The sequence below is a fragment of the Cyrtonyx montezumae genome, unplaced genomic scaffold, assembly GCF_038088225.1.
Source record: "Cyrtonyx montezumae isolate F1298 unplaced genomic scaffold, pur_monq_1.0 scaffold_9, whole genome shotgun sequence".
Lineage (NCBI taxonomy): Eukaryota > Metazoa > Chordata > Aves > Galliformes > Odontophoridae > Cyrtonyx > Cyrtonyx montezumae.
Window position 1 is genome coordinate 5,344,173 of NW_027072100.1, and position 22,724 is coordinate 5,366,896.

At 49.0% G+C, this 22,724-nt stretch overlaps 2 protein-coding genes across 5 annotated transcripts in view; both read left to right on the plus strand.

Annotated features, from left to right (window-relative positions):
* The window catches only part of TOP1 (DNA topoisomerase I), a gene marked incomplete at its 5' end in the record, with an annotated part of 33,310 nt that extends 18,088 nt beyond the window's left edge, over positions 1-15,222 (plus strand). Inside the window, 13 exons of the mRNA XM_065754508.1 lie at positions 927-1,042; positions 4,147-4,268; positions 4,956-5,078; positions 6,531-6,718; positions 7,099-7,243; positions 8,231-8,374; positions 9,453-9,638; positions 10,790-10,858; positions 11,481-11,595; positions 12,212-12,339; positions 13,448-13,542; positions 14,088-14,237; positions 14,626-15,222. Coding sequence (XP_065610580.1) covers positions 927-1,042; positions 4,147-4,268; positions 4,956-5,078; positions 6,531-6,718; positions 7,099-7,243; positions 8,231-8,374; positions 9,453-9,638; positions 10,790-10,858; positions 11,481-11,595; positions 12,212-12,339; positions 13,448-13,542; positions 14,088-14,237; positions 14,626-14,728 — 1,684 coding nt within the window. The remainder of the gene's footprint in view (positions 1-926; positions 1,043-4,146; positions 4,269-4,955; positions 5,079-6,530; positions 6,719-7,098; positions 7,244-8,230; positions 8,375-9,452; positions 9,639-10,789; positions 10,859-11,480; positions 11,596-12,211; positions 12,340-13,447; positions 13,543-14,087; positions 14,238-14,625) is intronic.
* Positions 15,223-18,349: 3,127 nt separating this feature from the next.
* The window catches only part of PLCG1 (phospholipase C gamma 1), a 28,433-nt gene continuing 24,058 nt past the window's right edge, over positions 18,350-22,724 (plus strand). For all 4 annotated transcript variants that reach the window (XM_065754288.1, XM_065754290.1, XM_065754289.1 and 1 more), the window contains exon 1: positions 18,350-18,571. In XM_065754288.1, coding sequence (XP_065610360.1) covers positions 18,382-18,571 — 190 coding nt within the window. In that variant the 5' untranslated portion in view covers positions 18,350-18,381. The remainder of the gene's footprint in view (positions 18,572-22,724) is intronic.

Sequence of the window (22,724 nt, forward strand, 5' to 3'; positions counted from 1 at the left end):
GTGTAATTCAAAGACTGAACACTGTGACAGATTAATGATCTTCCAGTTGATGAATCACTAAGGTAAAATAGCCTGTCTCAGCAGGGAGTCCTGTGCTGGCAGTATGTAACAGTAATGTCCTAGTAATCAGGAAAGAAGTATAAGGGGAAGGAGTGGAATCAGTGGCTTGGGCAGTGGGTACTGGGAGCTGGGGGGAGGAAGCAGGCCTGGCATGACTCTGTAGATGAATTGCTGGCCCTGTGAGTTTGTTCAGCTGGAACCTGGGATTGGCAGTGCCTGCCTTGCTGTGTTGTGATGCCTAATGCATCATTTACAAAACACTTCTATAGAGGTGCTCTAAGGCACTGTCTTCTTTGCTACTCTGCTTTTCTTCAAGAACGCTTTTTGTACACAGAAGTGAATTTAAAATGACAAAGCAGGTTTTATTCTTTCTTGTCCAAGCAGGTTTGCTCTCATTTAGGTTGTAAATGAACATCTGTTTCTTTCTCTCTGCCCTTAATGGGATACTTGCCCACATCTGAAAGCAGCTGCATAATATGCCACAATTGTTTGGCTTTGCTGAGCAGGCATTCTGGACCTGATGTTAGATCACAGCTGACTCTAATTTGGCATGATTCTCACTGCTTTACAAGACTGAATTCTTCATTTTCTAAAGTTCTAAGCTGTCTCATCTATGTGTTTTTGTGAAAAGAGCAGCAAGTGGGAGGTGAGGACTGACCATCAGATACCTGTGACCAAAGGTGTCCTGTTTGTAGATGTTCCTCTACTTGTTTTGTCTTTTAGAATAGAGTGAATATTTGTGCTTGGTCAGTATCTGAGAGAGCAGTCATTACTTTATGAATTTCTGTAGCATACTCTTACACCAACATAGTAACAAAGCAAAGAGTGGAAACTGAATTATATTGCTGTGTGTTTTTCTTCTGAAGGTGGGAAGAAGAGCGCTACCCTGATGGAATTAAATGGAAGTTCCTAGAGCACAAAGGTCCTGTATTTGCTCCTCCATATGAACCACTGCCTGAAAATGTCAAGTTTTACTATGATGGTGAGTTAATCCGCATTTCCAGCTGGTTGGGAAGGGAAATAAACATTCCTGGAGCAATCTTTTAGGGACTGAGGAGGTGATTTTGTTACAGTGATTAGCTTAGAAGTTCTTCGTCAACTGCTGAGAAAAGGAAGGGTTTGTAGAGCGAAAGGAACGGTCTGCTGAATTGTGCTGAGTTGACACAGAGATGAACTTGTGCTCACTCTTATGTGATAAATCTCTCAGCTTTATTAACAGTGTGAGGGGCTCTTATGCCAAGAAGTATGTGACCCAGTACGTAACTGTAGCTACTTCACCACTGGTCATCTGTTTTCTTCAGTGTCATTAATTGAAGTTTCCACAATCTGTGATGAATTTTGTGATCATTTGGTAACATTAACTGAGTACTCTACTGAATTTTGATACAAACGATTATAACTTTGTAAAAATGCAGATCATCCTGAGCCCAAGGATACACCTCTCCAGTGTATGTCATGGTCCCATTTACCAATTACTGGAAGTAGTAAGACTAACTGCTGTGGGATTCCCGTGTGCTGGGCTTCTCTGGCTGTTAGTCTCACGTGGAAGGGATTATATGATGTGATGCCTGTTGAAGACTGGACTTGATGACCCGTGTGTTTCCTTTTAGTCCTGTGATCATGTTAAATGAAGGATCAAATTAGCTCAGGATTGAATTAAGTGGGAGGCATTCGGAAGGGTAGAAGTGTAATTTTTGGTGAAGGGGACATCTGTGCGTGGAACTCTTCCAGAAGCAGTGTGCTATTTTCATGTGACATGACACATTTTTAAATACTAAGAAATAGGTGACATTCATGTATAGTGAAATAAACAGATTTCATCCTGTAAAGATTGTCTCTAAGCAAGTAGCACAATGATCAAGGATGTCTATTTTCCTACAGCTGTCTGTCTAAGGATTTGATAAGAACTTGTTACCACATTGGAAATATTTTTCCCCTCTATTGAAGAAAGTGTGATCTTTCCTGCTGTCTGGAGGAGAAGGGCAAATTATGCTATAATTATCCCTTTAGCACAGGCAGCAGTAAGCTTCTATCCTGCCACCTATTTCACAAAACCTCTAGGAAATGTGGGGATTTTTGCAATCTCTTTCTTTGTCATGGTAAGAATTGATCAATAGGCACAGAAATTAGAGGCAGGGATGGATTCTGGCAAACAAAGCAATCACATAAGTCTTCCTTGAGAAGCTAGGGGGAAAAATAAAAATCAGATGTCTGATTTATGCAGCAGCTGCTGAGAGCTGCTCCCTGTGCTTACAAGGCATTGTCTAATTTCAAGATTATCTAAGGATGATTTGTAGCATCCAATAACCACGCTATGGCAGTCCAGCCAGCTGCCAGGCTGCCAGATCTCACTGGAGGACTCCATCCCTTGCCTCGTGATTGCACTGCAGGGAGACTGCCCATTTTCATCTAACTAATGTCTGCCAGAGTTCTTGGTACTGCTTACAATGCCAGATTTGGTGATGGAGCTTGAAATGCTAAAAGCCATCTTGTAGGACTTGGCTATATGTTTGAGTGACTGGGTTAGCAAGCTGCTCTTGTATCACAAAGGTCCCTTAAACCTGCACTGTTCTTTGTGCAGATGGGGCAAGGTAAGAATGTAGATGATGGCAGTGGTGTTTGATCCAGCAGTGTGATCTCTGCTGCTCCTCATGTCCCTGGGTTGCCTTCTGGTTTTCACTTAAGTTCAGTAACTAACACTCAGGGCTCTGAAATCCATCTCCTTTTCTGTTTGCTTGTTTTAAAATATACATTACTGTCAGTGAGAGCCTTTTCAAACTTTTATCAGAAGTAGAAATTCAGTAGAATGAAATCTATTTTAAAGTGGTAAGATACACATGACTGAGCCTGTAGTACTCTTAGCAATTTAGGAACAACTCTGGTCATTTAAACCCCATAATGTGTTATTTACACGGTAGTTTCTTTCAAGCTAGACTTGCAGCCTGGAAAAAAACGGCTTCCCTTGCTGTCTCTCCCTTCCCCCATTTCCTGTTGTAGGCAAACAAATGCAGTATTTTAGGTTGCAGCTTACAAATTGGCAGAGTTTCTGTTAGTTTCGTTTAATTGTGGGGATATTCTTAGATCATTGGGAGGACCTTTGGCGAAGTCCTGTTTTACAAGGCTTTATAGATCTTAAGGTTTTATAGAAAACTCCTGTGCTTTATTTTTGGAGATGTAACTTAAAAAAAAAAACATAAACAAAAATAAACATCAAAAGCATGGCTTTTTTTCCCAATAACTTAGAGCCAACAGTGATGCTTCTTGTATTGACTTTTATGCAGTAAGAGTCATTACAGAATCCACAGGTGTTGACTGTCTGCCAGCCCACTGGGACTTCAAATATTCCTTGCAACTTGCTGGAGATGTGAGTTGCATGCAAAATCCTTCTCAGGGATCACTGGCACCTCAGGAGTGCAATCTGGACCAAAAAGACTCGATAGGAATGTTAGATCCACAGCTTCGATACTGCAGCAGCCTCTTTTCTCTTGTGCCTTAGCCTTTTTCCTTGCAGCAATTTCAGTTTGCACTGCAGTCTTGCAGATAAGCTGAAATGTGACCTTCTTGCTCGCTGCAAACTCAGTCTGTCTTAAAAATGACTGTATTTTGAGGCTGATTTGGGGAGACAGGAACATGTTCCTGTGGTAAAGGACTCGGACTTTTAGCAGAATCCTGACACATTTCCCTGCAGTGAAGAGGAATTAAGTATTTGGCATCAATTTTCAGCCTATGTGTGGTATATATATAGGAAGTGCTCTTCCTGGCTAGAAATAACTGAAGGCTGGAAGGGGTCTTCCAGAGCGTGTCTGTCTGTGGGTTGAAGAGGAATACAGAGTCTGTATTTCCCATATGTCCAAGTGACAGAATATGAATGCTAATAAAATTCTTTGCCTCTTTCACTTCAAACAGCAGTATCTCCCCAGGAGTGTATGCAGCACCAGGCTGCCTCAGCAGAGGGTTTCCTGCAGGAGGCCTTTTCCCCTTCCTGCCATGCATCTCTGACTTGTTTCACATCAGCCTCTCTTGCTTTCTTTTTTTAATGTTTAAATTCCAGAGGAAACCACATGCTTTAAAAATCTTTCTTTGTAGGTAAAGTCATGAAGCTGAGCACCAAAGCAGAAGAAGTTGCCACATTCTTTGCAAAAATGCTTGACCATGAATACACTACAAAGGAGATCTTCAGGAAAAACTTTTTTAAGGACTGGAGAAAGGTATGCATGTAATCCTGGGCTGTGGCAACTGCACGCATAGGTGGTGTCCCCTCAGTGCAGGACAGTGGAAAGGGTTCTGTGCACAAGAGAGTTAGCTGTTGGCGACTGAAAGTGTAGTTTTCCAGTTTATCCTGTGGTTTTACCAGGGAGTTAATTTATATTTTATTTTATACCTTCCTAAACTGACAAAGTCAGGCTTCTCCAAACCAAATTTGCCTGTTGCAGCTTGAAGGGTGGAGCTGATCTGACTGTTAGATCCCTTAGAGAGCATTCTTTATAGCAGTAAGAAGCCCCTTCCAAGGGCCTAAAAGCCACAGCTTCCTCAGTGAAGTTGTCAGTTGATAAGCAAACCTGTCGATCACCTGACACAGTTCTTCTAGACAAGTTTCTAGATTTCACCTTCTCAGCAGTCCCAGCCACTGTTCAGTTGAGAGCACACTGCAAGGTGGTGCAGCATCACACAGGGCTCACACAGATCATACCACTGGAGGACCAGTGTTGCATGAGCTCTCTTTCTTTTTCTTTTGTCTTTGTTTGACCTTAGCTGGAGTCAGCATGTGCAAGATTTGAGGATTCCTGGGGGATTATTGTGAGAACCTATCTGTACTCCCTGTTGAAACTGTCTAGGGTTGGATAAGCTCTATTATCCACATATGAAAACGTAAAGCACTGCTTTTTTTCTGCTAGGAAATGACCTCTGAAGAGAAGAGCACTATCACCAGCCTTAGCAAGTGTGACTTCACCCACATGAGCCAGTATTTCAAAGCTCAGACGGAAGCTAGGAAACAGATGTCCAAGGAGGAGAAACAGGTACCAAAAGGGATTCCAGAATTGTTGGTGCTGACTTGTCAACATCTTTGTGTAATTGTTTCTCTACTCACCCTGCCAATGTTTACTAGCTTTCAAATTATTAGCTTTCATATTAATTGTAGGAATATTTTCTCTGCAGCTCAGGTAGCACAGAGCACTGTGTTTACAGCTGAACTTCATCCTGACTCAGAATGATATTGATAGGGTTAAGGCTCTTGATCTTAAGTAAATGCTGGGAATCAGAGGTGTTATGTCAATGGGAGCCTTGGTCCATGGCCAGTAATGAGCATTGGCTGTTCAATTAAGGATTAATTTTTATTTTAGGGTGCCCTTAGTTCTGGAGGGGAAAAATCAGGGATAGTGGAAGGGATGCAGCTATCACATAGTGAATAAAATGTCTTGAGAACAGATCTCTTTTTAATGCAGTCTTCCAACTAAAAATCCAGTTTTATTTTCAGTGGCATAACTACAGTGGCTTGTAAGGAGAAAACTAGTGTTCTTCTTGTTTGCTTTGAATGACTGAGACATTACAAATAGAAGTTGGAAAGTGTTCTCCAAATTCTCAGTTGATCCTTTACAATGTTACAGTAATTCTCCTTAAAGTGAAGGGCCTGGTAGGTTGGAAAGTTTGGCCCTTGGAGTCAAAGGAGTCCTGCCAAGTGAGAGAGCTCGTGTCATGTTGCTGATTCTGTTCAATAAACATGAGTCTTTCTCAGTTCCCAGCCTTAGTAACTATTACTTAGAATGGAGCAGAAGTGGATTTTACTGTAAAGTTTCATAGCTGGCACAACAGTGCTGTCTGTGGGTCAGATAGTTTATTTTGGGCTGCAGTGTTTGTATTTTTCCAAGCTTTTCCTTCCAAGTTGAGTTCAAGCAAAGAAATATACATTGAAATCTCAGCACATTCTTAGTTAGAAGACCACGTTCTGCCTTTGAGACCATTTGCTGACACAGACCTGACATGCCTTCAGTAGCAGACTGGAGACATTCCACTGCTTGCTTTCTGACGCTGAGTTCAGACACAGAAGGCTGGAGGTTTTCTGCATTATAACAACAAACTGTAACATCCAGTAGATGTCATATGTTTATTTTGGGGATTGAATATAAATTGTCAGTACTGTAGTGGGGCTGCTGTATTTAGACAGCCTTTGTAGCTGTGTTACGTGATGACTTCTGTTGGGACAAAATAATAGTCACCTTCACCAGCCCTCGTCTGTTAAGGGGTTTCGTACATCGTCCCCTTCTTCCTGCTTGTTTTGCTGCTTGTCTGTTGTGAATACTTATCTGGGCAGTATGCTGCTCTGTGTGTACAGCATTGGCATGATGGGAATCTGGCTTTGAGTTGGTCTTCAGTGTTACTGTGGTGCAAATATCAAAATGTTCTCAGTCTTGGAATGCAGGCATATATGGAGCTGGGCATGCAGTTTCATTTATGCTTTTGGTTCTTTCTAGAAAATCAAAGAGGAGAATGAGCGACTATTGAAGGAATATGGTTACTGTGTGATGGACAACCACAAAGAGAGGATTGCTAACTTTAAGATTGAACCTCCAGGTCTCTTCCGAGGCCGGGGGAACCATCCCAAAATGGGCATGTTGAAGAGACGCATCATGCCGGAAGACATCATCATTAACTGCAGCAAGTGAGCGTTGGGTGTTTTGCACCTCTTGGAGTTAGGATAGCTTCTTTTCTGAGTAGGCTGATATCTATCATGTAGAAGTACACGTGCTCCTTATCTTGGTGGGCCTGTCTTCAGTCCTGCCCTGATAAGCATCTGTTCTGTTGCACTGTCAGTAAATGAAAGCTCTTCTTAGGGATGTGTGTTTCACTGATAGCAATTGTATTTATCTTTGACTACTCAGTTTGATTGACTAGATTTCCTACTTGTGAAAATTTGTAGTTACTTGGTGTCAGTTCCTTTACTTGTGCTTTCTTTGTGTAATGATATCCATTACTTAAAGCATTTTGATGTTTAAAATACCTTGGAATAGTTTTCATTTACTGTTCTTTAATTCTGTGCAGGGATTCCAGGGTCCCTCTCCCACCACCAGGACACAAATGGAAGGAGGTCCGGCATGATAACAAGGTCACCTGGCTAGTGTCGTGGACAGAGAACATCCAAGGCTCTATCAAATACATAATGTTGAACCCTAGCTCAAGAATTAAGGTAAAAAATTAGTTGAAAACATCCTACAAAAATTACTGGTAATGTCTCCATGATGCAAGTGTAGCTGTTGGTTAGGTGAGTAATAAGAAGTACGTGTACTTCTGTTTTCCCTTGAAAGAAGTAGGAGTATGCAACAGCAGCACAGGACAGCAGATGAAATCTAAAAAATACATCTTTTGAAGAGCGTTGTCTCATTCCTGATAGGAATCCTTTACTTTTTATAAGCTGAAAAGGAAATAACTTCTTCAAGAACAAACTTGCCCTGATGGGTATTTTGTCCTCTTCTAGCTGCTTGATCGTGTAGTGAAATTCTAACCACGAGCTGCTGGGTAGTCAGTCCTAAGATAAAAATATGTGGCCATGTTACTAGCTGAGAAGATGGCATGAGAAGCTCATGTCTGAAGGAAAACAAACCATGCTTTGGGAGCTAATAACTGGACAATGGATTGGTTCCATAAAAGCCTGCTGAAATAGAAGTGATCTTTGATTCAGGGGTTAGAATTTAAGTTCTTCTCATGAAATCATTTTGGTAAGGGATTTTTCCTGGATTGGAAAGATGTCTGTCCTGCAAGTATAGATGAAATTTTTGTTCCTTGTAAATTCATGCCCTCTTTTTGCCATGGCTTGAATATGTAATAATACTGATGAACGAGTGATATTGCCTTTACATTTTATGGGTGCTTAATTACACAGCTGAAAGAATCTGAGTGAAGCAGAGGAAACCGTTTATATATTGAGAAGCAAGGAAAACGTGATGTCTCTGGTGGCTTTATAGTTGCTTCCATACAAGCATTTAATATCCTGGAAATCTGAATGGCTTACAGCTGCCTGGCAGCGTGGTTTGAAGCTGAGCTGTTTTAGCAGTGAAATCTCAGTGCTTTTGTACAGTGAGGCTCTTTGCTCCTCATACTTGTAACGCCTTGAGAGGCAGATTGGAGCTGCTTCTCTGCCTGCTTCCTGATGCTGACTGTATTTCAATTTTCTCAGGGTGAAAAGGACTGGCAAAAGTATGAGACAGCCCGGAGGTTGAAGAAGTGCGTAGATAAAATCCGAAATCAGTACCGAGAAGATTGGAAATCCAAAGAGATGAAAGTACGGCAGAGGGCTGTGGCACTGTACTTCATTGATAAAGTAAGGCTCACCCCCAGCACACTGCTACCCTCCCTGTCCTGCTGGGGATGCTTGACACTGCTGTGTGCGTTCCTAAGGCAGAATTGAGCCCAGTTACCAAGGTATCCTGGGACTTCCTGGTGCTCAGGCTTCCATCTCCTTTTCCTTTCCCATTACCTGTAAATCAAGAGCAATAAACTATTGTGCTGACTGTGGTTATTTCAGGCAGCATTGTTTTAGCTCAGGCAAAATTCACAGCTGGGTCCCAGAATCTCCCAGTTGGATTACTGGGACCTTTGCGGACCTTTTGTCTCCAGCTGTTTCAGCTCTTTCCTGCTGGGAATTTCTGCTACTTTGTCAACTCTTCAGTTGACCTCATAGTCACGAGGTTTCATAATTATGCCAGATTTCTCACCATAGCATAAAGAAAACTGAAGTTACTTGGTGCTGTTTAAAGCCTGCTCTCGTAGAGCTGCTGCCTTGCTACTATATGATATTTTGACCAGCCAAATTAACAGTTCCTGTTCAGAATGGTTTGATGCAAATCAGGGAACTTTTATTTGAATAATTGTGTTTTCGTATGACTGTTTAAGGTTTTCCTTAAACAATTAGAAATTGGATTAGCCAGGTCAGTTAAGATACATTTTTATGCAGCCAACTGAAGCCTTTAGGTTACTCAATTAACCTAAAGAAGGTATCATATATGTTGTTTGAAGTTTGTTTCTTTAGCATGCAGTGAAAAGGTAGAATCAGCAGGTGTATTACTACTGAACTTCTTGATTTTGGGTCACATTGAGTTCACACGGGTGTCAAATTATTTTTAAATGTCAACTATTTTGAAATTAACATTTTGGAAAAAGAGATTTTGATAGATTGGTAGAAGTTTTTTGGCTTTAGAGTTATTTAAAACAGATTTCAGGAAAAGCTACGGAGTTTTTAAAAATGTTCTAAGTTTTGGATTTTTTCCACTCAAATGCATTTTCTCCCTTTTCTGCTGTGGATGCTCACACCTGTAGCCCCATGTCTGGAATTGTTTAGCATCTCTCCTTTACTGGGATGGTTTGAAACGTTTTTCTCTCTTGTCTTATTATCAATGTAGCTTGCTCTGAGAGCTGGTAACGAAAAAGAAGAAGGAGAAACAGCTGACACTGTGGGCTGCTGCTCTCTGAGAGTAGAACATATCAAGCTGCATCCTGAACTGGATGGCCAGGAATACGTGGTTGAGTTTGACTTCCTCGGAAAAGACTCCATCCGATACTACAACAAAGTCCCTGTTGAGAAGAGGGTAAGGTATCTTCTCAGATGTGCACACAGACTGAACTGCAGAAAAACGTGGTCAGTGCACCATCTTATTGGCAACAATAGCATGCTTTGTCCTTGGTCAGGCATAGTGAGCCAGAAAATTAGTTGATGTTCTTCCCTTCTTACTGGTAGCACCTTTGGTTGGTACCTACCAACCAAAACTTTCCTGGGCAGTGTTATCTTCCTTTTTTTCTTTGTTGTCTACCTGTTTCACATCTGTTGTGATCCTGGACTCATTCCAGAATAAATCCCCATCCACCACTTTGAGCTGGAGGGGCACTGTCCAAAAAGACTTTGGTTTTGTAGATGTGATCAAACCTTGCATCTGGCCCACACCTCTGCAGTCAACACTGTGTGTTGGATAACACACATACAGTACTATATAAATTGTGATGACAGACTGCAGTAAATGTTGACCTCTTGGCAAACAAAGTGGGGGAAGAAGAACTGCAAACTATGGCTGCTATAGAAATGAACATACGCTGGAGTTCTTGCTCTCTTGTTTGAAGAAGAGAATGTTTTTCAGTTTAAACGTACTGGTGTTGGTCTCCCTTTGTGTCTCTTCAGAGGTTACAAAGGGGAATTGATTATTGTAGAACTAGAAATCTCTCAGTATGAGGTATCTATAGAGGAAGAATATGTGTTGATGAAAAGCTGGGATTTGTCATCTCTGTATAATCAAAAAGGTTTCAATTATTTTCCCATCCCAGTGAGACTTGTTTAAGATGGAGCTGGCTGAAACATCTAATGCTGCAGTGCAAAGGGATGGGGTTTTGGTAGCTTTACTCTGTGGGAAATGGTTGGAATAATTATTGACAGAAAGAGGAGCAGGTGATAGCTTTGGGGTCTCCTCAGGCAGCTGAGCAGAGCAGAATCAAGTCTCCTGCAATCTGGATCAGAAGTCAAAAGGAGAATTAATAAATGCCCAGGACTCCTGTTGCCGGGGAAGAACTTGAAACACAAGCATTATCTTGAGGGTTGGGTATTTGCCTGTTAGGAAGTTGTGCCCAGTGTTGTCACTGTTGCCTGAAAAGAGTTAAAATGTTATCTTGGCAGTGTTACTTCCTCACATATTATGCTGTCCAGCACTGTGCAGCCCTGGTGCCTTAAGATGTGGGTTTTCTTTTCTTGCAGGTTTTTAAGAATCTTCAGCTGTTCATGGAGAATAAGCAGCCTGAGGATGACCTTTTTGACCGCCTCAATGTAAGCACACAGTTATTGGGGAGGGAACGGTGGTACATGAACAGGCTCACTCTGCACTAGGCAATAACAGCTGCTCTGTTCCAGAAATGGTTACAGTGGCAGGTTGGTTTTTTTTCCAGAGCTGGCCTGGAGGTCTTTGAGTGAAAGTCTCAGTCTGTTGTTTGTATTCACTGTGGCTGCAGGTTCCTGAAGTTGATGGGCTTTTACTCTGGAGAGCCTGGCTGGCTCTGACTTGGATAGGTTTTTTCACAGTTCCTAAAAGATGATTGTAAGTTGACAGACTTTCAGAAGCCATCCCTAACACATCTGGCTCTCTGGGAGCACAGTGGTGATGTAAGCACACTCCCTGGGATGGGATAGGCACATTTCTACCTGTTGGGAAACAAAACCTCCACAATGAAGGAAAGTTATTTGACCATTCGTGGTGCTTGGTACTAGTCTAATACTTTCCATTTCTTTTTTCACTTTTCTTGTGACTTCAGTGATGTTTTGGCCACTGGGTATCAGGTCCAAGTATTTGAGCTGTGCTTCAGCCATGAGCTGTACCATCATCTTCAGTGTGTCCAGAGATGTCAGTTCTGTAGTCAATCCTAATTCTATTTTCTCCTTTCTCCTTTCTTAGACCAGTATCTTAAATAAACATCTTCAAGACCTTATGGAGGGACTGACAGCCAAGGTATTCCGTACTTACAATGCCTCCATCACGCTACAGCAGCAGCTCAAGGAGCTCACTAATCGTAAGTCCTATCCTTGCAGCACTGAGGGGGACAGTTCCCATCCTGCAGTACACACATAGCTTAACCTTCTATTGGCCTGCCACTATTTGGTCACTGTTCTCCTCGTGTGAGAGTGCTTGAATAGCCCAGTGGTGTGGTGGTACAGAGCTCATCTGTGAGCACACTATGGTTTGCCTGCTAAGCTATGCCTGGCCTTAACCAAATCTGCTTGTTTCCTGTTAACTGTGAAATGCTGTGGGTGATGGGCAGTCTCTGAACAGTCCCGTGTTTCTGGTTGCTCGTTCACATACAGTCAGAGAACTGCTAGCTTGCACTTCATCAGCTTTACAAAGTGGATGCGTTGGAGGAAACTGAAGTCCAACAGCATGTTGAGCAGCACTCTGCTGTTGAGCACAGGTGTACTTCCCCTGTTTCTTGAGGGACAAATGTTGTCTTTGTTGCTGTTGAAAGAGTTAAGGTTGGGAATGGGAATGGTCAGGCTCTTAGCACTTTGATTAGAGTGTGGTGTTGAGACCGTCCCAGTGATTGTGAGCTTGTAGAGTTGCTGGGGGTGCTGACTGGGGCCACTCAGCCCTGTAGAGCACCTGTTGCTCACCACGTTGTTTTACATTTGCAGCGGATGATAACATCCCAGCGAAGATCCTCTCCTATAACCGTGCCAACAGAGCAGTTGCCATTTTGTGTAACCACCAGAGGGCTCCACCGAAGACCTTTGAGAAGTCCATGATGAACCTGCAGAGCAAGGTACCCCCCTGCCCTTGGGTTGGGGCAGGGCTCCAAGTGCTGCATCCCAAGAGTAGTGTTTCCTTTCACATGAGGTGAAATGGAAGCAGAGCCTGTTTTTCCCTGTCAGGAATTGGTTAGTGCTGTGTCAGGTGGGCCTGCTTGGAGAGGCAGACTTTAGAAGCACAGTGTTGAGCTGAAAGGGCCACCTTTCAGTCTTAGAAGTCTTATGCTCGTAAAGACGATGACCAGCCCCTTTATTCTGTTGCTGATCAGACAGTGAGTTCTGCTACCATCAAAACTGCAGAGCAGCAGCCTAGCTCTGATTTGTATCCCCCGAAGAACCCAGAGTGGGCACCTGCTCTGGTTGTGTGGATCCCAGGCCACTGTCAGTGCCGGCTGCATATGTGACACACTGTGCCCCTCTGACTTGACTTCTTCCTTTGCAAACTGTTTCTGGTGGAGGTCGTGAGGTCCAAAGGGGTTAGGTCTGCTTCTGGTCTGGCTTTAGAATAACCTTCACAATCAGGACTTCTGGTTTGCACTGCAGTGACCCCTGCTTCTGTAACACCTAACATGGCTGCCTTCACCCTAGATCTTATTGCCGGGGGATGTTTAAGGGGATTGGCTGAAGGGGATGAATAATGCTTAATCTCCTTGAATCCTAAATTTACCACTGGAGAACTGTCTGAAGCCTTAATACTTTTCAGCCTGAAGGATTTGGGGGTAAGAACAGATACCTGCTGAGGGAAAAGGGATCGTTCTTCCATGGTACGTTCAGAAGTGGTACTGGTGGGATACACTGGAGATAGGCAGGCTGCCTAGATGGGCTGTTGGCAAGTCCCTCTGCCTGCTTCGTTGTAGCTTTATGAGAAGGCTTCCAGGAGCTTTCTACCAGCACTCCACCGTGTCTTTGGCAGTGACTGGAACCCTGTTTTCCGATGGAAACTTCTCACCACAATAGGATTTGCAGCAAACTGGCCTAGTTGTTCTGAAGAAGTGCACCCGAGTGCTGATAAATTCTGAACTTGGTCACGAACTCACTCCTTTGGTCATGCTGCCCAGGGGTGACTGCCACAGTTGTCTGCAGCTTGTTGACAGTGCCGCCCTCTGGTTTTGCCTCTCCTAGATCGATGCCAAGAAGGAGCAGTTAGCTGATGCCAGGAGAGAACTGAAAAGCGCCAAAGCTGATGCCAAGGTCCGGAGGGATGAGAAGTCTAAAAAGTAAGGCTGGTGCTACTAGGCTGTGCAATGCTCCCAGTACCTCGAGCTCCAAATGGGTGCTTCAGCCCTCGGTTCTGTTTCCCCAGCCTGTGATCCAATTGATTTGGGAAGACTTTCTCAAGCTTTCTTATCCCCTCTTTCTTCTGTGCATGAAGAAATGGCCTTCAAGCCATCTGTGCTCTGCAGAATAGTCACAGGGCTGCTGGGTTAAGGGAGCTCTGAAGGCAGAATCACAACATGACTATTTACAGAGGTATAGGTGGGTTGGTTTTAAAGTGGGTGTAGCATCAGTGTAGTTGAGGCTGTTGCTTCCAACCCTTTAAAACAAAACTACTGCTTAGGATTTCTGTGCTGCATCTTTGAAAATGTCAGTTCTTAATTGCATGTGCTGAGTGTTTTGTGTCACCATCTGTGCTGACACAACTGCCTTTTGAGGCTGGTGGCATTGCTTACATGGAGCAGAGTCCCTTTGCCTTCCTTCTGCACCGTTGTCTCAAGCCCAGCAGGGCATTAGGCATTAACTATGTTTTCCTCCCTCATCCCAGGGCGGTGGAGAGCAAGAAGAAAGCAGTGCAGAGGATTGAGGAGCAGCTGATGAAGCTGGAGGTTCAGGCTACAGACAGGGAGGAGAACAAGCAGATCGCCTTGAGCACCTCCAAACTCAACTATCTGGATCCTAGGATCTCTGTTGCTTGGTAAGCATCTGCCCTGGACTGTGGGGAAGGGAACCACACCTCCACGTGCATGTAATCCCAGTCTGTAGGCAAGGGTTGTGGCTGAGAGCGGTGCCCCTGTGCTGCCAGGGAGCTCTGTCCTGTTACAGCCTTCCCTTCTGTTTTCACATGGTTTGGGGAAGTTTGAAATGGATCTCTTGGGGCAGGTGCCACATGCCAGGCAGTCCTAGGCAGCTCTGTGCTGGGAGCTGATGGGTCAGAATGTGCAGGGTGTGGTGCTGGGACACTGGTCCTGCCGGGTGGGTGTGTGTCTGTGATGGAACGGAGCGAGGGAGGTGCAGCAGCATTGCACCACAAGAGCTCGAGAGCTGTGCTGGGCTGACACTTAACAGCATCTCTTCTTCTGCAGGTGTAAGAAGTGGGGAATTCCTATAGAGAAGATATATAACAAAACCCAGCGAGAGAAATTTGCCTGGGCTATCGACATGGCAGAGGAAAACTATGAGTTTTAACCTGTTTTTAATGAGATGAATGTTATGAGAATAAAAGGAGGAGTAGCCTGGTTGTTAGGAAGATTGATAAACTGTGAGCCTTACTTGTCCTTGGATGCTGGGGAGGGGGGAGAAAAGGGGCAAGTGAGCATTGGATAAAACAGCCAACATCTTGTAGAAAGCATAACCTGGAAATATCCTAAAGGAGCTGAGCCAGTTGTCCTATGGACAACTTATTTAAAAATGTTTCAGAGATCCAAATTCTAGCTGTCTGGTTTGTGTGGTTTTTCTCTTGAGGCAGAGCAAGTGGATGGAGGATTTGTCAACCTTCCGCCAGGCAAATTCACCATCACACTGAGAGCGTGGGAACCTTTAGCTACTGTATACAAAATCCAATTATATTGGTGCGTTTTTACAGTTAGGGTTTTGCAATAACTTCTATATTTTAATAGAAAATGGACTCCTTAACCCCCGCCCTTCCCCCACCCCTCCTCCTGCCCCATTTCAGAATTTAACAGATACAGATTAAGAGACCCAACGCACCTCTTACAGCTGTCACAGTCCTGGAACCACCCGAGGTTTTTTTTCTTTTGGTTTAAATTGTCACTTGAAAACGGTCGTGGCATTAGGACATGAGTATAACAAATATCCACCACACTCGTTCAAAGCAAAGCGTGATGGGGGATGGACTGGGGAGGTGGGGAGGGAGGGATGGATGGGGGATGGACAGAGGATGGGCCGCCCAACTTCGGCGTGTTCTTTTTTTCCAAATGTGAATTTTTATTTCTTTTAATTATTTTAAAATATTTAAACCTCTTTTTCTTTTTTTCTTGATCTTAAAGATCACATTGATTCGATGGAGGGGGGGTGGGGGGGGCGGCCATGGGAGCTGGTGTGGGATCTGAGCACAGATGGAAGGGGCAGCAGCACCATCCCCGTCACGCTTTGCTCTGAGCACACTGTACATGTGGAGGATATTCACTTTTTAGGTTTCTCAGACCGCTGTACCTTCCCCATCCCCCCCTCCTTTTTTTCTAAGCCCTGCTCCCCCCCTCTCTTTTACTTGAAAGATTTTATTGTGTAAAAAAGAAGTTTCACAGGTCAAAAATTTCGAGGGCGAATGAGCATCGGTCCAAAACAGGAAAATAATTAAGATTTTAGGGCTTTTATTTTATTTTTTTTCTTTTGTAATTGTGTAAAAAAAAATTAAAAAAAAATTACAAAGCAGAATTTTAATGTGAAACCTTTTTTGGTTTTTTTTTTTTTGCTATAATCATTAGTTTTAGAGGCATTGTTAGCGTAGTGTGTGTGCGAAGACCATTTCCTGCAGCCTTTCCTCAACAAGTATCTTCTATTTTTATCATGAATTCCCTTTTAATCAACTGTAGGTTATTTAAAATAAATTCCTACAACTTAACGCAGCGTCGGCGTCGGCGTCTTCTTTCCCCAGGGCCGTGGGGTGAGCCCTGCAGCCCCAGCTCGTGGGGTGTGGGTCACAATGCAGCTCCCATCCCGTGCTGCAGGGGGCTGAGCCTCTCCTGGGTGGGAGCACTGATGGGACCACAAAGGGTGAGCTGGGCTGGAACTGGATCTCGTGCTCCACCAGCCCAGCTGTGCTGCAGGCAGCCTGGGGAAGGCTGCAGCCCCATCCCCCCCCCCATGGCCTCACAGGCTGCAAATTGAAACCAGGTGAGCTGGGAGGTGGAAGCAGCCTGCAGTTCTTGCAGGGAACCGCGGGCTGCAGTGGGTCCCATTCGAGTGCTGCTATAATCCTGCAGGGTTTTGGAGAGCCCGGGAGGAGAGGCACCACGTTCCCGTGCTTTCCATCCTGGGCTGTGGCTGCCCCAGTGCTGCTGTTCACTGGGGACCGCTGGGGGAGAGCGCTGAGCAGAGGATGGGGCTCCTCAGCACTGCTCCCACAGCACGCAGCGATTCCTGGGCTCTCTGTAGGAGGGATGCTGAGCATCCTGCAGGGTTGGCCGCAGGGTTTTGTTTCCCCAGCCCTGGGGCCCTTCTCTGTGCTGTGCCTGCTAGGAGAGCTCACCCCGCCCACCTGGGGAACGTGGAGAGGGATTTCTTCAAACGAGCCCAGGGAGGGGAGAGGGCTGAGCTGAAAGATGCTGGCCAACAGAATCAGAATGCAGCATCACGGATGCTGAAGGATTGCACAAGTCTGAAAAGCCATTCATCCAACCTGGAGGTGTCTGCTGAACCTTTCCTTCTCGCTGTGTACCTCCACCTCCCCCCAAGAAGGTGGGCTCTGGAGCTGGGGCCCTCAAAGCAATGCAGTGCCTGCAGCACTCTGCTATCAGAGCTATTTGAGCAGCCCTGGGAGCAGGCTGCTTCCTGCTGCTCCGGAGCAGGGATGAGTGGGGAGCAGCTTCCCTCTGGGACCTGGGATGAGCCTCGCATAGCACAGGGGGGCAGGTTTGTATCTTATTCTGTCCATCCCAAAACTGAGAGATACCCTGAGCTGTGAAACTTGTGGGGCTGCAGTGGGTGCATGCTCACACATGTCCCTTTGGAGCCTGGTGGAGGCAGCAGCTCACTTTGGGGTCCGATGAATCATAGAATCCTATATCCCAAATTGGAAGAGAACCAAAAGGATCATCGAGTCCAACTCCTGGCTCCATGCAGGACCACCTAAAAATCAGAAGGGCCACCTAAAAAACCAGACATCTGAGATGGTGCCCCCACAGTGAGTGGTGCCCTCTGTGGGGTCAGCCCTGTGCCAGGCAGTGCTCAGCCACACGCCGTGTTCCTATAGAACGTACAGACGTGCGTGGCAAATACGTAATCACCACAGAACTATAGGTGCTATATGGGACACGTTGCATTCAGCTTCTACCAGCAGCAAATCACTGCCTCCCACTTGCCCCCACTGCTGGCGTGGGGAACACCTGGCACCCACCCACTCCCACGCCCACCCCATGCCCTGCCCCACACGCAGGGGGACACCACAAGCTGTAAGCCCTTCCACTGACCCCACAGCCGTGCCCTCTGCCACACCGGGCCTCCCACACCGCTCGGCCCCCCCGGCCCGGGGCAGCTGTTTGGCAGCACACATCTGGCAGCCAGCTGAGCGCAGCTGGGGGCCGGGCTGGGGGGCCGGGGGGGTTCCCTACCCGCAGCCCCCGTGCCGCCGCCATCCCCATCACCTGCTTCTCCACGCCACCTCCAGGCGCTTCCACCGCAGAGTTTGATCCACGCGTGGGTCCCTCTGAAGCAGGGAGAGCTGCACCGCGGCCCAAACTCCGTGCGTCCCCCCTCCCTCCACGGAAGCCCCGCGAATCCGAGCCCATAGCCGCCCATCGGAGCACCCGGGGCCCTCCGCCGCCGCCCACCCGCGATCTCTACAGCGCCCGTGGGCGCGCAGACCCCCTCCCCCATCCCCCCGTACTCCACCCGCGCGTGGCGAACCCCCGCGTCCCCAACCCACCCACCCGCGGGCCGCTCCACGCATCCTCCCCGCTCTCCCCCCGCACCGCGCGGGCCCCACGCGTGGAGGCGCCGTCCCTCGGCCGCGCTCCTCCCCTTCGCTCCTCCTCCTCCTCCTCCTCCTCCTCCCGCAGCTCCCGGCCGCGGGGCGGGCGGGTCGGGGCGCGGCGGTGGCGGCGCTGCGGGCGCTCCGCTCCCCTTTGTTCGCAGCGCGGAGCGGAGCGGAGCGGGCGCTGATGGCGGCGGGGCCGGGGACGCCCAGCGAGGCGGAGGCAGCGCACCTCTGCCGCAGTTTGGAGGTGGGCACCGTCATGACCCTCTTCTACTCCAAAAAGTCGCAGCGGCCCGAGAGGAAAACTTTCCAGGTGAAGCTGGAAACGCGGCAGGTCACCTGGAGCCGCGGATCCGAGAAGACCGAGGGAGCCGGTGAGTGAGAGCAGAGCCCATCCTCCCCCCCCCCCCCCCCCCCACCTCCCCGCCGCCTCCAATTCCCACTCCCCGCCCCGGGAACCCGGCACCGGGCAGGAAAAGCAGGACGAGGTGTTCCTGCTTCCTGCGGGCTGGGGGCGGCGGGAGCCTCCCCGCACCCTCCCTCCCCAACCCGGGGTAAGGATCGGCGGGGAGGGGAGGGAAAAAATAAAGAAGGAGGAAAAAAAAAAGACAAAAGGAGCCCTCCCCCCCTCCCCCGGGCAGCTCCGTGCGCATCCCGCGGCGCGGCCGCACGTGATGGTGTCCGGTTTCGGTGCCCCCCCCCGCCCCCCCCGGGGCAGCCCGAGCCCCTCCGCGATGTGCGGTGCGGTCCCGTCCCCGTCCCGCGCGGTACGAGCGCTCGGGGGCTGCGACTCAGAGCAACAGATGGGATGGAAGGAGCACGAACCGGGCGCGATGCGGCAGCGCGGCTCCGCTTCCCCGAGGATGGGGCTCCGTCGGGTTCGGTACCGCCCGGTTCGGACCCCCCCGGGATTGCGGTGGGACGCGGTTTAGCGGCGGCTCTTTCCCGCACACGGCGCTCTGCGGGGGCAGAGATTTGTCAGAGCTGCGGGAGACCACAGGGAGAGGTGGGAAGGGGAGGGGGGGAGGCCCTGCGCTGGGAAACTTCCGAGCCTGGGCTCTTTGCTCTGAGTCCCCATCCCCAGCGCTGTGTCGCCCCGCTCATCCCGTGGGTGATGTGACACGGAGGAGGTGTGGCGGGACCGTGGTCCTATGCGAGAGCTGCAGGCCCAGGGTGGTGAGATCGGGAGCCCTGCTGTGACCTCGGATGGAGGTGTGGTGGTCTCTGTGCTCCTGCAGTGGGACCCCAGAACGCTGCTTCGTTTTGGGGCTGTGCCCTGGAGATGCTGAGCTCCCCGTGGCATTCTCCCCTCTCTCCATGGAGCTTTCAGGCAGTAGGAGCGAGGGGGGTGCCCCCGCTGCCTCCCCACGGGCAGACCCCCATGTGGGGCTGGGACCACGCATCCCAAGGGATCCATCTCCCAAACCTCAGCCGTGCTGGTGGTGTGCCTGCGGGGTTCTGCTGCTGTGCTGACAGCCAGGAGCGGGGTGGAAGAAGCAGAGAGCATGTCCCGGGGTCAGAGGCGATCAAATAAGAATCGTGCTAAAGATCCATGGGTTTTTAGCAACAGAAAAATGGGAATGGACGAACTCCAATCACAGGTTCCACCCCGTGTGCTGCACTCTGCTGCTGGGACCAGTGGTCTCGTGCTCAGCGTCCCAGCGTGGCCCACCCCCAGGCCGGAGCCCTCGCTTCCCCCCATGGTGTCCCCCAGCTCCAAGATCGAAGCCGTCCTGCCCTGCTCACTGTGAGATGTCCTGGGCAGAACGTGGCTGTTTGTTGCTTTGCGCTGTTTCCCCCATGGCCAAACTGTGCTGGGGTGTGAGCAGGAGCCGGGGCTGCTCCCCGAGGCAGCGCTGGTTCAGATGTAACCCTCAAGGTGTGCTGTGCTTCCACCCCCCTGCGTGGGGTCTGTGCATCTGCTGCCACTGCTGCGGGTTGGGAATGGGCGTTTGCTGGGGGATGGAGAGCAGCAGAGAGCTTTGGGTGGCCCTGGACATGAATTGTCCAGGTAGGAACCATTTTGGGTTTTGATTGGTTGGATATTGGGAAAAGCTTCTCTGGAAGAGCGGTGATGCAGTGGCACTGCTGCCCGGGGAGCAGTGGGGTCCCCATCCCTGGAGGTGTTCAAGAGCTGCAGGGATGTGGCGGTGAGGGACGTGGTCAGTGTGCACGGTGGGGTGGGATTGGGGATTTCAGAGGTCTTCTCCAACCTCAATGATTCTGTAGACCCTTTCAGAGTGAGCGAGCATCTACAGGTATCCCAGCCGTCTCAGGCTTGGGTCACATCCACATCTGGGAGAGTGCCCTCCTCCACGAGTGAAGCCCCGTGTGCAGGACGTCCTGCACTCACAGCAGCACTGAGCTTGGGCTGGAGAGACACTGTGCCCCATGGGGTGGGCGGCGGCGGTGCTGCTGCTCTGTGGGTCTGGACACGCACACAGAGGCACAGGCACATCACCATCAGCACAACCACGGTTGGGGTTTCGGGGTCCGATACCTTTGGTGCCAGGAGGAGGGGGGGACCTGTCTGGGTGACCCTTGTGTAGAGCTTTGTGCGTGTCACATAAAGAGTGACCTTGTGTGATGGGCAGCGCTCACTGCGGGCGTCCCCTGCCCTCCCGGCTGCAGCAGCTCTGACTCAGCAGCGGGCACGGCCAGCTGGGCTGGGATGAAGAACCTCCTCTGTCTGCTTGGGCCCATCTCTGCTCCTCCTTAGGCTGCTCCGCTGGGGCAGGAGGAAGAGGAGGAGGAGGAGGAGGAGGTGGGTCGGGCGGTGGGGAGCATCTCCTGGAAAGCTGTGGGCTCCATCTCTGTGCTTTTCCAAAGCCAAAATCTCGTGCAAAAAGAGCGATCTGTGCGAACAAAAAGAAAAGTCGTCATTTTTCCACTAATATTTGTCTTTATGCTGAGCGCTCTCAGCCAGCTCTAATGATCAGTGCGGCGCTTTCTCGCTAATAACTCCGCCGAGGGCCGGGCTGTTAAGGTGGGAAGAGCCCTAACAGTTCTCAGTTCTTTTTGTTAATCACCCCGAGCGCAGCAGAGCTGATCCCCGGAGTCCTTTGTCTTTTATGCACGTTTTTTTAACTTCCTGTGTTATGTAATTCTTTTTTTTTTTTTTTAATGTAAGAAGGTCCTGCCTCCCTAACTCTGCATCCTGGGGGGGTTGCGGGCCGGCTCCTAATTGAACTGTTTCCCTTGAACCCAGAGAGTTTGCTCAGAGCACAAGCTGCAAATTCGGAGCAGATGTTTGTTTTATGGGAAAGGTTGGGTGGGGAGGGGGGGAAACACCTCGAGAAAGCCCTGTGTGCATTCTGGCTCTCGGTGAAATGAGTTCAGTCCGGTGGAGGTGGTTGTGCCAGTGCAGAAAGACGGCAGAACTGTGAAACGGGAGAAGTGACCCCGCAGGGCGGCTTGCTCCGTCTCTAAGGGACAGCAGCGATGCTATTTGCCTCTGCCCCGGCCTCCCCTCCTCCCCCCCTCCAATCCTCTGACCTCCGCTGCCCTTTGCACTGCCGGGACACAGCGCGGTGGTCACTGCTATCAGTGCCAGCAGAGCGCTCGCTCCCCCGTTATCTTATCAGGGCGCCGCGTGCGGCTGCCGCCGATATCCATCGCTGTCCCCCGGCCCTGCACGGCCCTCTGCCTATCTGGCAGACTGCAGAGGGAGGCACGAAGGCTGTGCTGTGTGCTCAGGTCTGCGTGTGGCCGCCACGCTGCAGGAAAGGGTGCAGCTTTTCTTGGGCTTCGTCGGTCCTGGGAATGCAGGCGCTGCTCTGGGGCTGAGTCCTCCTCCTCTGGAGAGCTCTGTGTCCCGTGGGAGGTGGCCTCAGTGATGCTGCTGCACTGTGATGAGGGCGCAGAGCGGGGGCACGGCCCATCAGAGTCGTCCATGGGACAGACTTTGCTTCCTCGAGTGCAGCCATAAGCATCTCCCTGCTGGGAAGGGCTGAACGGGAGTGGGGGAGGAAGGGCCGCATCCCTGCTCCTGGGCTGCTGCGGGCAGTGAGATCCAGTGCAAAACAGGCAGAGGAGCTGGGCAAGCCAGGAAGAGCACTCTTGGAAGGTGCTCAGAATGCTTTTGGAAAGTTACACCTCATCCACTCGTACCTCTTCCCCTCGGCCTGATGAATTCAGAGATGCTGCAGCAGAGCAAGGTACAGGGCACCTGCCAGGGCAGGGGAAGAGCAGCATGGAGCAGAGGAAGGTTTGTGTGTTCAACTGAGAGCTGAGGCAGTGTGGGGGGAATTGCTGTCTGCAATGAGCTGTGAGCAAGCTCACACCGGGAAGCTGCTAGCTCATTTCCGTGTCTGTTGCTGGGTCTCTCATCCCGGTATCACATGTGAGATCTCCTGAACATCTCACACGTGCTGTGCGTGGGGACAGAGTGCTGCCAGGCTCACAGCTTCACCCGGCGTGTCCGTGCTGCTGAGCTGCTGGGTCAGGCACTGCAGGGCTCTGCTCACCAGAACTGGCACTGTCACGTTGCTTTTTCATGCTGGCTGTGTGGTGGGGTGGCTGTTCAGT